At 38.7% G+C, this 16,136-nt stretch overlaps 1 protein-coding gene across 6 annotated transcripts in view; it reads left to right on the forward strand.

Moving 5' to 3' along the window:
- Window positions 1-16,136, forward strand: part of nbeab (neurobeachin b) — a 220,153-nt gene that overhangs the window by 93,747 nt on the left and 110,270 nt on the right. For 5 of the 6 annotated variants that reach the window (XM_081614411.1, XM_008426293.3, XM_008426301.3 and 2 more), the window contains 7 exons: window positions 3,777-3,994; window positions 4,183-4,336; window positions 5,739-5,919; window positions 6,760-6,851; window positions 7,075-7,182; window positions 8,309-8,477; window positions 10,946-11,378. In XM_081614411.1, coding sequence (XP_081470537.1) covers window positions 3,777-3,994; window positions 4,183-4,336; window positions 5,739-5,919; window positions 6,760-6,851; window positions 7,075-7,182; window positions 8,309-8,477; window positions 10,946-11,378 — 1,355 coding nt within the window. Of the gene's footprint in view, window positions 1-1,558; window positions 2,305-3,776; window positions 3,995-4,182; window positions 4,337-5,738; window positions 5,920-6,759; window positions 6,852-7,074; window positions 7,183-8,308; window positions 8,478-10,945; window positions 11,379-16,136 lie in introns of those variants that run through there. The other variant, XM_081614412.1, reaches the window with a different exon arrangement.

A 16,136-nucleotide genomic window follows, 5' to 3' on the forward strand; every position in this document is an offset into this window, starting at 1 on the left:
TGACAAAGCACCGACTTCACCCAATACAGATGGAGGGAGCACTTTTTAACAGTAAACAATCGCATAGTTTAAATTGTATTTTCAGGTATTTTATTGGACATTTACTTAGAAAGACAAGCATTCATATATAATATATGCCCTAGCTTGGTTGTCCCCAGAGTGCTAATGTTAGCAGCTAGCTCAGTGCCGAGTGACGGACAGAAAATGTGTTTGTTCAGCGGGACTTTCATGCTAAAAAAAAAAAAAGCTAAATAATTTAAAATAACCTACCCTGTCATACAATTCACCCACATGGTTCGTGTCTGTAGATCGAATCGAATAGTTGACCTACGTCGCACCTGAATCCAGCGTTTTACAACGACTCGACATTAACATACAACTCCAGCATGAACTTGGGTTCACAGAAGCTAAATAAATGATTAACCAGAAGATCCAAGCACATAGAAATAGCATGGGTTAGTACGTTGGTCGCGATAGCATCGCTATCATATATTAATTAAAACAGCACAATTCACTACTCACCCGACAGAAACAAGTCGACAGTCATTTAATGCTTCTTTTGATCCTAAATGCTTGTCCCAACATGAAACTAAATAACTGTATGCTCCAGGCTTTTGAAAACTTTCTTCTGGCTCGTCGTATAATATGAACTCGGCAGCTCCAGATAGTTATGTGGATCTCCTCCTCGACACCTGATAAATCCTCAAAATTACAAGATAAGTCGTTTTCTTACCGAGATATTACGTCTCATATCCTAAATATACGCGTGTTTTTTTCGAGACGCCTCATCTGTTCCAGCTTATTTAGGGCATTAGGGTGCTCGTGATCAATTTTGCTTTGTTTTGAACCGGAGAAATCCCCTTCCGGTGTTATAGATCAACTGGTGGCTAAATCAACTGGTTGAAACCTACGCGCACCGCAGATGTTTCCAAATTGTAGGTGGCTGTGTCGATGCCTGTTGAAAAATGCCACTTACGTGAAAAAAACCGTTTGCAAATCTTTACTATAAATCCTATTTGACGCAAATATGTTTAATTTTGCATGTGAAAATTATGTTTCAAAACAATTTTCTAAAGAACAGCATTCATTGCGCTTCGAAAACACCGCATTTGAGCATAACCAGATCAATGAATAACACAATCTCATTCACGTTCAGGTTCACCAGAATAAATTAATTCTAACTCATAGCAATAGCCGCAATGTAAACCTAAGTAAATAGTTTCTGCTTTTTGCAACCAGCACTGATCAGAAAGACACTGGAATTGACTCTCAAGTACTTGTTATGCGAGTTGCTTACATTGCAGGTAAGCAAAAGGTAAATGGTAAGTGTCGCATTGTTTAGCGACACTTACTGTGCGTAGTAAGTGTCATTTTATTTTTAATCCCAAGGCTCTTTAACATTTATGTCGGCTTTCAGGGATTAATCTTTGCTCTGAGATCTGGTCATGCCACATCGAGATCTATTTCGATCTTCCTTTGACGAGTTTCAACCTCTGACGCAACACATAAGTCAGGACAAGTTCTAAGTAATTTACATGTTTTGATGGTTTTGAAGATTAACTAAAAAAAAAGGCAACATACCATATTAGACCAATAAAGTCTTTCTAATTAGTTATTCCCAGATCTTAATGGTTGTTTTACGGAATCGGATAATATTTTTGCAAAGATTTGTAGTTCTTTAAGCTTATCGCATTGTTTACTTCATGGTTCGGGAAAGGGGTCCTAAAAAGCCACGCCCTCAGAAACATCAGTCTTTTCCAGCTGCCACCACCAGTTGATTTAGCCACCAGTTGATCGATAACACCTTCTCTATTTACTGCTGCTGGTGGCGCATTGCATTGTCGGATATCTTGCTGCCTCAAGTCCGCAGAAGGATGCTTTGATACATCCTTGATAAAATGGGCGGAGCAAGAACACATCCGGGTACTTTGAGCGTTCTTGTCTGGATGTGTACTTTGAATTGGAACATTACTTGGGCCGCTGTCGATGACGTTTCACGAGTGCGAGAACACAAGTACAGACAAGAACGCATAGCTTACTTTCCCCGCCCCCACTTCAGCGTTACGCATGTGGCCTAGCAACCGTGACAGCGCGAAGCAGAGAGTGGCCAAGAAAAAAACGACAAACTTTGGGGCCTGTTCATATTATTGGTTGAAAAAAGGAAGCTATTTGATTGGTTGTTGATCAGCCAATCAGGTGGACCATTTATAAAAAATAAAAAAAAATCATTTGTGGATTGAGACATCAGGGGAGTCTCAAAATTCACTCACAAATGCAGGGCAAGTCACGGGCCAGAAGCAGATGGTAAAGATATATTTGTGTTTTCATCAAAAATACAAGTGTGAATCTTGTTCTGTGTATTTGTGGATATCCTCCTGTGCATTTCTGGATCTCATTCTGTGCATTTGTGAATCTTGATCGGTGCATTTGTAAATTATGAGGCTGTTTTAGGCCACAGGGCAAATGAGGCAACATTTATTAGACTGATGAAAGCAAGTCCTATTTGTGTATAGGTAGTTTCTGAGGTGAAGAATGGTGACTCTGGCATCAAATTAAGAAGATGTTTCTCATGTGGTTGTGTTCAATTGATCCTACAGAGATTATAGATTCATTTTTAACACATTAAACTACTTGAAAAGAATGTTTTTAAAGACGGACAATACCAAAACCCAACAAGAGAGCCGCATGATCAGACAAACAAGTCTAAGTAAGTTTTCTTTTTTCTAAGGAAAAAAAACAAGAAATGCAGAAAACTTGTAGAATGTAGTCCAATTGTACTGGGCTGGAATGTCTGTCCACAAGTGTCAAAGGTTTGTTAAGTTTATGCAACACAGATGTGAAACAGTTCTCAGAAAAAGACGTATTACAACCACAGTTTAGTGATTCACAGAAAAGCTAAATCTTAAGGCATTTCTTAGTTTAGAAAGTAATTGTTTGCGAAAAGAAAATGTAGACATAGCTAATATCTCCTTTACCTTACTTTTTGTAGATTTGCAACAAATGATCAAATTAGACAGTCAACTTCTTAAACATAGGGAAACAAAAAATAACATAGCAGCCCAGGAAGAGGAAGGTGAAAAGGAGGTTGCTACTGTTTGGCCCCAAGTGCACTGTTCTGTATCAACAGAGCCACAGAGATCATTTTCTCGCTGCACTGTGGATGTAATGGGGACAGGAAGGCCTGGTGCACATAAGGCATCATCCCTTTGAGACTCGGGAATCTGGGTTGCTGGAATAGTTAACTGAGGCAATATAAGGGAGGAAGAGACAACACGTTATTCTACAACAGTTGCTCGGGGTTTGCTCTTTTTCCCCCACCTCCTCTGTGCTATTTTTCTTTTCTTTTTTTTAGAGGTTAGACTCTTTCTCTAGATTGGGTCACTGACAGTGGGTGAGCAACACGCAGCTTTCACTTTTAAGGCCATTTTTCTCTCGTTCCGGTTACATAATTGCTTATGTTGAATGCATTGTTTCTGATTCTAAAACTGTTTTTATGTTGCATCTTGCTGACTCATTCATCTTATGTTAGAAGTCTCATTGAGCATATAAAATACTTTTTTTGCACCAGCGAGCAGAAAGAGGTTACATAACTAAATACTTTAAACCGTCAGTTTTTGTTTTTCATGGTGAATGATCTGACAATTTCTCTTTATTTTACGATCATGGTCATGATCAGAGCTATTGGATTAGCATCTATGCTCCACATTCTACAAGCATCACACTGCATGTGCCTTCCAGGCTGTATTTGTTTTGGTGATAAATTGCTCTCCCATCAGAGTGTGCATGGACGCCCAGTCTCTCAGCTGGAAAAGGACATACGGGCGGACCTTGGCTTTAGGGCCGTCCCCATAACAGAGGAACAGCGACATCAGTTCAGCCCTGGTCCCCGCACTACAATGTTCCGCATTCCAGAGTTCAAATGGTCACCCATGCACCAGCGACTGCTCACTGACCTGCTATTTGCTCTGGAGAGTGATGTCCATGCCTGGAGAAGGTGTGTTAAGTGTATTATGTGAACTGAAGTAATTGTAGAGGGAGTTTAAACATGATCAAAGGGAGGGGAGTTTCTGCGTAGCGATTGCTGATCGGATAACAATGGTTCAGACTAAATACTGTATATGCAAACCCCCCCCCCCAAAAGAACTGTCATGACGATAACTTTGTCCCCATGTCTCTCTGCAGCCACTGCACCAAATCTGTCATGGACTTTGTTAACAGCAATGAAAACATCATTTTTGTCCACAACACCATCCATCTCATCTCCCAAATGGTAGATAACATAATCATCGCCTGTGGAGGGATTTTGCCCCTTCTTTCTGCGGCCACCTCTCCCTCCGTAAGTGCATCTGTATCGCACTCTAGGGAAAGGAAATATTGCCATCTAGTGGATCTTAAATGTAACTGCTGTGCTCTATATTTGTCTTGCATTTACAGCAATAACATATGCATGTGCATGCAGTGGTACTTTTTCAATCCAAAATGTGTTTTTTATTCAGATTACACGTAGTGACATATGCAAAATGTTTGGGACTTTGAATTTAAAAGTGTAATGCAAATTTTACTTACAGCTTAAAAATGACTTTTCCACCACTGAGCAACAGCCCAGTCTTTTTCTCGTAAGCAAGCCTCTTCATTGGTTATTAGTTGTCTCTGGTTCAGGAGTAGTTTAATCATATCCTGATATCTCTCTGTGCTGTGGCTTTTGAAGAGCTGACATTAGTTCAAGTCCTTGTCTCTGGAATCTGCTCCAAACTTATAAATCAACTTGTTTTCCAATTTACTCAAAGCTGCTCTTATCACTGTTGCTGGTACATCTTTTTCAACCAATCTATATCCTTCTGCTATACTTTCCATTAATATGTCTGGATATAACACTTGGGGAGCGGTCAACTTCTTTAGCAATGAATTTCTGTGGCTTACCCTCCTTGTGAAGGGTGAAAAACTGTCAAGTCAGCTTCTCCATTATGGGATATGCCACTATACTTTTTATTTTATTTTATTTTATTTTTTTATTAAAAATGTCTCTTTCTGAAATTTTCTGAAAAACTAAACTTGGGGGTTTTATCAGCTGTCAGAATGATCAAAATTCATAAAAAGAAAATCCTATATATTACTCTTTGTGTAATTAGACTATGCAATAAATATGTTTCACCTTTTGAATTACTGATTTTAAAGTTTTGATAATCTTTTGAAATTCACCAGCATGTCCACAGATAGTTGTTCTGTGATCATTTTGTGATCATCCTGATTTTGAGTTCGTTGTAGATACTCTTGTTCACTTCGATAACTTTTACCTTTCAAGAACCTTGTCATTTTTGTTTGACTTGTATCCCCATTTCACAAATAGTTTTATGGCAAAATGGATTTTAATAATATTTTTTCTTTATCTTTTTTGGCACTCAACTAGACTGTCAAGGTCAGTACTTATGCCATTTAAAATACTTTCTTTTAATGTTGCCCCCTATTGATGTTTTCTTTTAGAAAAACCTCTTAAATTCCCACTGGTTTGTCTTGTTTGGAATATTTTGTCCGCTCTGTCAGAGAGCCCATCTATCACCATAACCATGGTAATGAACTATGTAGTTCCTAATTTTCCATGACATGCATTGACGAGCCACTCTATTTCAGTACTAAATATTTCCATACTTACATCCTTGCTTTTGTTAAAGACTACTGGTTCAATTGAAAACCTGTCAACTAAATGTTTTACATTTAATTCTCTTGTTTAATCACTCAAGACTGAGTTGGAGAACATTGAGGCGACGCAGGGCATGTCCTCAGAGACGGCCATCACTTTCTTGTCTCGTCTCATGGTTATGGTGGACGTTCTGGTGTTTTCGAGCTCCTTGAACTTCAGCGAGATCGAGGCTGAGAAGAACATGTCTTCTGGTGGTTTGATGCGCCAGTGCCTCCGACTGGGTAGGTTCTGTTTGCCTGAGACGGTTTCCTGCTGACTGAATGTCAGTGCAACGGAGGGGATGGAAAATTACAGTATTATTAATTCATGCATGTACAACAGAAATTGAATTGAGTTGGAAGATACAATAGTGTTCGCTTCACATAATATTAATTCCTCTAATCCCTTTAAATCCCCTGTTTGATCAGCAGAGCTAATTAATTTAAGGATCCTTTGGTAATTGTGTAGTAAATTGTAGAATGCAGAGGGTTTCTTTGCGGTTTTTATTTTTAAATTCCCAGAGAGCAGGGAGACTGATCTGCAGTGCAGTCGTGTTCTCTCCACAAATGCCTTTTGTGTTTCTGTTAGATGTGGGAATCTGAGGTTTCCTCTGTCTTTCTGTATATCTGTTTTTCAGTGAATGTAATCAAGCAATAGTGAATTGTACTCAAACAAAAACAAATAATTGCTACATTCGAAATTAAGTCATTCTCGAGTCAGCTGTTTTTTTTGGCTGTATAAAGTCTCATCTTTATCCTTGTGTTTGTGCCTGTGGGTTTGTGTATTTGTAAGTTCACATTTGGTTGATTGTTGCCGTCCCCAACTTGCAGTTAGGGGACGCCAAATAGCCTTCAGACTTCAGTGTCCTTTTTCCAAACATACAATTTCTCATCACTGCTTTAGTGTGAAATCAGTCTGGCTGCTGATTTTCCTCCTGCTCCCCTTGCCGTCAGCCTGGAACAAATAGTCATCAGAGATAACTGATTAGGTTTAAAGAGGTCATGCATGTTATCAACATTTAATTTTCATTTGATTCTGAAATAGGACCCTGCTTGTGTGCTTGGTGTGTCCTTTGTGTACAGTCTGCTGTGTGGCTGTAAGGAACTGTCTGGAGTTTAGACAGAGGCACAACAACAGGACTCAGGAAATCTTGCAGAATGCTGTGACCTGCAAGGTATGATATAATGAAACATTTCACATATTGCAAATCTAAATTCTGTTACTTCAGCTAGTTAAATATTTCATGATCATTTTCAAAATTTTCAATGAGGTTCTTGTTTTGATTTTAGTTCTTGCGCATCTGCCTTTTTATGTTTCCAAAACCCCCCCTTTTTTTTTCTTCTTTTTTTTTTTTTTTTAATAATTTCAAAGCGAGTGATGATGAATTTCTCTTTTAGACATCTGGGGAGGCTGGCCCTACTAACCTGTCTCCAATCAAAGACCCTGATCGGCTGCTGCAGGATGTGGACATCAACAGACTGCGAGCTGTTGTGTTTCGTGACGTGGTGAGCCTGATCAAACTATCACAATGGTGTTCAAAGTCAGTTCAACCCACCCAAATCAGGTCTGCTAATATGTTTAAGAAACCACATCTTAAACATAGATGACACTGACCCTTGAGGATTGAAGTTGGACACCTTTGGTTTGACCCTTTCCAGAAGACACACAAATGTTTGTCACAATTTAGAGAGGTATCAATCAGTTTTGTGACACATTATCAGTTATTGTTTTTTGCAAGTGTTTGACCTGATGAAGCTTTCAGTTTAGCAGAAGCTAATTTCTTTGTAGGAACTGTTGGATTCCTGATAATGTTTTTCTAGTCTTATTGCCATCAATGGTAATTAATTATGTAGACAATATGAGGCAAGCATATGCTGCTGGCCAAAACCCCCCAAAAACTATAAAAAGTTGCTAAATTTGTTGCTCGCTTCTTCTAAAAAAAAGTGTGTTCTGAAGACTTGCCTTTTGTGACAAAGTTTATGACTAAGCAACATTGTAACTGCTTTTCTTCACTCGTTCATGGCTGAAATAAACCAGTCGCTTCTTGGTGTGGACAAACTAGCTTTTATAAAATAACTTACACCTTTTATGCTTTCCCTGTCTTCACTTACTGACACCATAAACCAGTGGTCCCCAACCTTTGTCCTCAGGGCCCACTGTCCTGCATGTTTTCGGTGTTTCCCTGCCGCTACACATCTGGCTTAAATTAATGGGTGATTAACAGGCTTCTGCAGCAATTGAAGGCATGCCAAGGAGGTAAAGCAGTCATTTGAATCAACTGGGCTTCAGTGGGGAAACGGCTGAAACATGCAGTAGAGTGAGCCCTGAGGACCTGGGTTGGGGATCAGTTAAGGTTAATGAAGCACAATATTGTCTGGTTTCTGTCACTAACTGATTTCTTGGTAAATACTTTCACATTTTTGAGTTTTAAGTGCAATAAGTCTTACTTACTGGAAAACAATAGGAATATTTTGTTAGTATGTTGAATAACTATTCTGCAAAGATGGATGTTTTTAGTTAAACCTATTTTTGGAAAGTTGTGGCATTGTATTTTTATGTACTTTTGTGCTTGTAGGAAAATCCAGCCATTTGAATAGAAAGCTAGATGACTATTGTGATGTCTTCCCACAGGATGACAGTAAACAAGCCCAGTTCTTGGCTTTGGCTGTGGTGTACTTCATCTCTGTCCTCATGGTTTCCAAGTACCGCGACATCCTTGAGCCTCAGTGTGAGCCTGGGAAGATGAGCTGTCAGTTAGGCCGCAGCGTACGCCAGGAGATCAACTCACCGACCAGCAAAGGTGCTACGCCCCTTTCTGTCGTTGCGTCCGTTCTTCTGCTCATCTAATCTTAGTTTGAAGTGACTGTGCCTGATTAACAAAATGCTAAGTATCCAGAGTGTTTTCTCTTGTTCTGTTGCCAGCTTGTAGGAGCTGAGTGCTCATTCACTGTAACAACAGGGATACCCCTGCCTGTGTTCCACCAGCTCAATATGATTTATTCATGAGTTCTGCTAATTGCACTGCACACAATTCAGTGTGGAAGCAAATAGACTTGTGCTGAAGTCTGAAGTTAGAAACTTGAATAGGCATCAACATCCACTCTGAAATAAAAGGTAGAAAGTGCCTGGCGTCATAAATCATACATTAAGTCACATGAAAGGAAATCATTGGCTGCCCTCAAAGGTTTAACACAATGTCTGCAGCAGTGGAAATTGGTTTTGTGAAATGTGCGAGTGAACATACCTTATCAACTTTCATTGAGATAAAAGGTGAAGTGAATAAAAGAAAATAGAAGTAGGGGAGAGCGGCCAAAGGGAATATGTAAGTGTAATTTAAAGAGCTGAGACCACGTAAAGAAGATAAGCAGCGAGAAGTTAAGAGATAAAAAAGCTGTGGGTTTTTGGGGCAGTGGAGCCAGGCTTGCTATTTTCAGCCCCATCTGTCAGTGCCCATTAGGCAAGCAATCCACCAGAGGAGAATGGGATCATAGAGGTTGCTGGGAGGAGAAAGGCACACTGCCGCCTTCATAAATTTCACCAGAAAATAGGGGAATTTTCCAGACGGCATGTGGCAGACGATTGTCTGATGGACCAGGAAGCTCGTCGACTTGCAGGCTAAATCAGGCCCTGCTGACCGCGTTAGGGGGGCATGTGATGAATATTAATATATTTGCCCTTGCATTTTAGCAGCCACTGGGTCGGGATAAACTACAATCAAAACGACAAGGAGATTCTGGAGGTCTTCAAAAATAATTGGAGAACTAGATAAACTTTCTTAGCTTCACCTTATGTGTTTTTTTTTGTTGCAATATGTATTAAAATGTTATTTATTATGCTAATAATATTAATAAAAACAAATATAGATATGTAGAAAAAAATGAATCATGTTTTTTTTAACACAGAAGGAGAAAAAAAGCCAAGTTAATCTCACTAGAAAATCAGATCCTCTGGAAAGAGATCTTAGAGCCTCCCTCGGCATGTGGCGTACTCTGCAAATGCGATATTTGCTCTTTGGCTCTGAATGTAAAGCTGTCTCTCGCATGCATTCTTTCTGTTAATAATTTAGATGGTGCTGAATTCATCTTTCTCCATTTTATTAAACAAACACAGTGCCTTGCAAAAGTATGAATGCCGGTTGATCTTTTCCACATTGCAACCACAGACTACAATGTGTTTCATTAGGAGGTTTAGAATACAGACCAACACAAAGTTATTATGTGGCTATGGATTCAATGATAAAGATATGAAAGCTGTGATATGCATTTTTTATCCAACCACTACCATTCACTGCAGTAACAGTATGTTTCAACTCACTATGCTCGTCTAAACACTGATATTTGAGTCCTTTGCAAAATAGCTCAAGCTCAGTGATATTGAATGGAGGCCATCTGATAAACAATATGGACCAAAATCTTTATAACAATGTGTTGTGGCATTTATTACAATACTCATCATAGTGACAATAAAAAGTATTTGCTACAGTATTTTTTATAAACGCTGTTTGCCATTGTATTCACACTTATAAACACAAATACAGGTTCAAAAATGATCAAATTGTTGTTATTAAATGGGCTGCTTTGGTACATCAGTTACATATAGTAATGCATTTTACAGCTAAACAGCATTTAATCATATTTTTGAATGTTTTTATATTTAGGGAGGGTCTCATAGAACCAAAGGCAGTAAAATTAATAAGTGGAACTAGGTTTTGGCCACGTTTGGAGGTTTGCAGTTAAATTTTACTATTAGTATGATAAGAAACAGAAAAAAGCACAAAAATTATTCATCAACATGGTAGACATTAATTCTCAGATTTTGCCACAGATTCAAATTTGAATGTAAGTCTTGATTTCATCTGGACCCTTCTAACATTATAAAGATGTTTTAATTTAAACCAGTCCAGGTGAATATCTGCTCTTTCTACTGATTGGTTGACACCTAATGCAGATGGTTGCATTTAAGGTATCGGGTTAAAGGGCGCAAATTCACAACACAGTGCACATCAACCCTGTATTATTTATTTTAGAAATAAAATTAATTTCAGAAAATCAAACCTAAAAAGAAAGCATTTGAAATTTGTTGTTGTAATGCTTCGACATCTGTAAAAAATAAATAAAAGTTCAACGGGCAGCAATGCTTTTGCAATACACTTCTTGTTACCATTAGATTGTACTCTGTATGCATCAACGACACATTTCTTGGCTGTTATTTATTTTATGTATGCATGTCAGTGCCTGAAACTCCCTAATTTGTGTCTTTCTTCTGCAGAAACTCCACTGTCATTCACAAGCAGTAAGGACATTTTTTTGCCATCTGAAGACCTTCACATAGAAACCTCTTTACCCCACACAGACTCTGGGATTGGGGACGAGCAGGTAGCCAGCATCCTTAATGGGTCTGGCCTGGATCATAAAGTGGGAGGAGTTAGTGCTGTGAACGAGCTCATTTCCACACTTTCCTCTGAGGTGAAGAAGTCCCAGGAGATTCTGTCTGAACCCTCTAATGTCGAGGTGCTCAAATCGTCCTCCTCCGTCCTCAGCATTAGTCAGTCCAAGAAGGGCATCAATGTCAAGGAGATTTTGAAGAGCTTGGTTGCCGCCCCGCTGGAGGGCGTGGAGGCTGGACTTGAGCCAGTGTCCTTCCCAGACTCTGCTGCAAAGGCCCAGGCTGTGCTGCCGGTGCAGTTTCAGTCCTTTGACAGGTGAGATGTTGAGTCGGTTACTAATATGTAACTACCTGAAAATAACTGCCATGGATCATTATTGCAAATGTGTTTTCTTTTTTTTTTATTGATTTCAGAGTAAGAAGGTCACAGCCTGAGTTTTTTTAGAGCAGGCATTAAACACCATGTATATTCTCCCACTCATCACTCCGTTTTGGAACTCTGATCTAATACTTTGGATTTTATATTTAAATTCAAGCATTATTTTCTACCCACACATTTGCACCAGTTATTAGCTACTTCCAAACTTAAAAAAAAAAAAAAATGGGGTGCAAATTGTCATGTTTACGTAACGGTTTTACTTGGTGTATGCTTAGAATTCACTTTTTTAAAAATGTTTCTAGTGGCCTTTATTCATCTAACTGGACAGGAGAAAGGACAGAGAGAAAAGGGGAAAACATGTGTTGAGAATTGTAACCTCTGCTCAACCAAGTGGTGCCCCAAATTTGATCATGTTTTTGAGATCTAAACTGATCTTTGACTAAGATAGAAGAAAAATGATAGAATTTGGTATAAATATGTTTAAAACAATGGTGTCAAACTCTGGCCTTCACCAATCAGGGCCCTGCATCATGTTTTAGATGTACCCCTGCTCCAGCACTGCTGTATCAAATGACTGAATTAGCTCTTCAGCAATATCATCAAGTTCTATAGAGGCCTGATGATGAACTATTTCTGAGTAAGTTTTTTGATCCAGGGGGGAAAAAGAACTACAAAAAAAAAAGCAGGACTAGTTGGTTTAAAGTATAAGCATCATGCTTTTCTTTAGCTGGTGGCAATCTAGGAAACATGTAAATCAAAAAGAGATTTGTGGTTGTTGATGAACCTGGATGCATGTGGTCTCTCAAGTAACCGTAAAATTGTTATCTTAATCCATCAGGATTATCTCAGGTATGCAGGATGGCAGTAATGGTTTCCAAGATGACTGGAGCACATTATTTATTTCAAGCCCACTTGTTTTGTGCTCTTTCTCTTCACCAGGAATTTTTTGTGTGTTTGAAATGGTCTCTCAAGCACTGTCGTGGTGTTTGAGTTTATTTACATTCCTGGATTAGATTGAACCGCACAGTAATCTGTCTGGATCTGACTGTTTACAAACCTGCTGCTGGAGGGATTTCAAGCTTGAGCTCCCCCTGATCCCAGATTCCTTCTGGCTGTTTTTTTTAGCTGCTTTTGCACAAATGTTCTATTTGTGCCACTAATTTCACATTGTTTATGACAAATTCAGCAAATGCACACCCTTGAAGGGTGAGCAAAACACATTCTGAAATGAGAGCAACAATGGACACTTCTTTGTCCCTAATGTATTCTGTTGTTGAGCTTGGGCTAGGTGATGCTGATGAATGGAGGGGGAAACATGGAGGAGTATGTGGAGAAAGGACAGCTGACAGGACAGGGGTCTCCTGGGTGTTGATGACAGATTGAACAGAAGCGGCCACAGAACACGCCATGGCCGGCCATCGTCCTCACAGCTCGCATCCATAATGGAAGCTGGCAGCCTCAAATTAGTCACCGCAGCAAAGTGTATTATTTTTGAAATGCTTTCACACAAAACCTCCTGACCACATTTACAACTTTGTCTAATGCTTTTCATGTCGCCCCTCCCCCCCCTCCTGCTTCTATTTGTGTGCCACCTGCCAGTGAAATGAGCTGCCAACCATGGAAAGGTCTTTCATTTGTCTGTCAGGGAAAAAGAAGATTGAGAGTGACAATATCAAAAAAGGAGGGAAAAAATGCCTTAAAGTGGAGTGCATGGGGGCCGTCTGTCATGTAGAGGACAGGTTTAAACAGCACGGCAACCAGACTTCCACTTGACCTGCAAGAAATACAGTAAAGGCATACTTCAGTAATCCTCCACTTCCTTCCTTTTGTCTCCCAACCTTCCAGATTAGATATATACTGTTGGTCCTTTAATAACTCATGAGAGGATATATATATATATATATATATATATATATAAATGAAATGTAAATGAAATGTTTAGTTTCGTGCGTCACATAGCTGCCAAAGTTCCTGCCAACGATATATATATATATATATATATATATATATATATATATATATATATATATATATATATTGTGTGCGAGTGAAATGTAGTGCCTTGGATTCATGCCCTTTGTACATGTTCTCATTTCAAATTTAATTTGTTTTATGTGGCAGACCAACACAAATTAGTGCGTTATTGAAGTAGAAGAAAAGAAATATATCTTTTTGTTTCTGAAGAAAGGTATCCCCACAGCATGATGATACCTCCTCTTTGCTCCTCTGTGGGGATGATGACGTATTCTTTTTGTTCATAACAGTCCAAAAGTCAATTCTGGCCTCATCTTTGGCATGGCCCATATGTCACTTCTGGCAGACTTTTAAACTGGACTTTTTAGGGCTTCTCAATTTCTTTCTTTCAAAAATGTCTTTTTTCCTTGCTCCTCCTCCATAGCCACCAGATTCGTGGAGGGCATGACTAATAGTTGAACAGATTCTCCCTCCTCTGTATTTTCTCCAGAATTACCATAAGCCTTTTGGCTTCTTCTCTCATTAATGTTTTGCAGCCTGTCAGTTTAGTTGCATGACTGGTAGATTTGCAGTAATGCCCTGAAATTGTTTTTTTGGATGCAGCTAGTTCTCGATAATGTTCAAAGCTTGGGATATTGTCATAATCTAACCTTGTTTAAAACCTCTCCACAACTTTATCACTGACCTGTTGGGTGTGTTTCTTAAACTTCATAATACTATTTGACTTTTGTCACTTCTGATCCAGTGTTGTTTGGTCATTCTTTATCTGGCTGTGATTTCTCTTTGTGCAACTATCACTGAATTATTTTAAGATTTTTACCTCAGTTAGTTCCCTACTTATTGGTACTAATTAGACTCATATGGACTCAGTTTTTACTCCTTTCTCATCAGTTCCCTCCTTTCTTTTTCCTTACATGTTCCCTTTATTTTAGGTCCTTCCTATGTTTTGTTGGACGTCTTTGTCATTGCTGAGTTTCTATTTAAATGAAATATTCACTGAGATTGACCCTCCTGGTTTGTTGTCTGCACTTGGCTCTCCACAATCAGTCGTGACGAAATGTGAAATAGTTTGCTAGGTGTGAATACTTTTGTAAGCGCAGTGCTTTACATTTTCTTGACGTTTCTTAATAAAGCCCTTTAGATTAGAATCTTATCTGGGATTTATAAAGGGAATATTTCTTTGGTTACACTTTCAGTTGCCGTGGACTTCATTAATATTCATCCTGAGATTAATCCTTGCTTTATTCTCTGCAACTCAATTAAGACAATCCTATTAATAAAATATGTACTAGATAATCTATACATGATTCATGAGCACTAGACTTATGAATTATTCATGAAAAGAGGTCTATGTTTTAGCAACATCCTGCTGATCTAATCCAACATCTCAGCCGGGCAGAAAGAGAGGCTCGTTTCTCCCATGACTTTGGGAAGCAATAATAAATTCACACACGGTTTCTACAATTAATAACATGCCGGTGTTGGTCTGAAATCTGTCAATTTAACAGAGTATAACTGTAGATAGCTGTACTAAATAAATAACACTTGTCATCAGTGTTCTTCAGAGCACAGCCTTATCCCTGATGGTATCAATATTTTAGTAAGCTCCCAAGCACTTGAATATTTCTTCTTTATTATTCAGTGGATTTTGATCCAAGTTTCAAATAATTTGCTTTACTGCTGTTGTATGTATAAGATACATATTTGGCTGTCCACTGGGCAGCCAAATATGTTCACTGTATATGCATTTTTTGTAGCTCATCTACAAAAAAAAAAAAAAAAAAAACTTTGATAAATAAAATATCAATGTTTTAACAAGCTTGGGCAAAATGTGCAGTGTAGTAGAGGAGAATATGGGAAAGTGGTAAAAAACCACCCATAAATGGTTTGCTTCTAGCTCTGCGTGCTTCTTGCTCGTGATCTGGGAGATGGAGTGTGGATATAAAACAGCCACAAAAGACGACAAAAGTGCGTGTTGTTTTGCAGACCGAGGATATCTGGGGATTTGCTTCAGATGACAACAGGCTTAGCTTGTGACAGTGCAAAGGCCTGGCCTTTGTCACCCAGAGTAACTGCAGGATATTGAACGAGACATTATCTGGCACCTTCACAAACTCAAAGGCCAACTGCAGACCCGATAAGGACAAGCTTCTCCTCACTGTCAGGGAGCTGCAGCAGACCCAAAGTCACTCTACCCTTTTTTTTTTAAAGTCCTTGGCAAGAAAAAGACAGCATGCGAACAGTACTTTGAGTTACTGGGCTGCCTGTTTTCTTTTCAAAGGTCATGTGCAAGTTTTATTTTGATCTTCCACATGCTTTCTGTCACATTTTTTTGTAAATGACCTGTCCTTTTCCATTTTTAGCAGTATGTGATGTATAGTGTAGTACCTTCTGTATAGAGAAAGGAAACTTTAATTAATTTCCTTAGAGGTAATTGAGGTAAATATAATTTAATTTTCTACGGCCTTAACCGTGGGAACTAAAAATAAACTAATTTAATTTACAAGTAAGATGAATTATTTTTATTTTTAGAGCAAAGACTTATGTGCAGGGTAAAATACAGCACCTCTGTGAAGCAACTCATTTGGTACATACCTTATTTATTTATAGCAGCCTTCGCACTTATTGGTACATCTAGGAAATGTGTGTAAAAGTCTGGAAATAAATTATATTTTAATTCAGAAGCATACGCTTAAAATACCAAAAGGTTTTTGAAAAAAT

The sequence above is a fragment of the Poecilia reticulata genome, chromosome 13, assembly GCF_904066995.2.
Source record: "Poecilia reticulata chromosome 13, P_reticulata-male-v2, whole genome shotgun sequence".
Classification (NCBI taxonomy): Eukaryota; Metazoa; Chordata; class Actinopteri; order Cyprinodontiformes; family Poeciliidae; genus Poecilia; species Poecilia reticulata.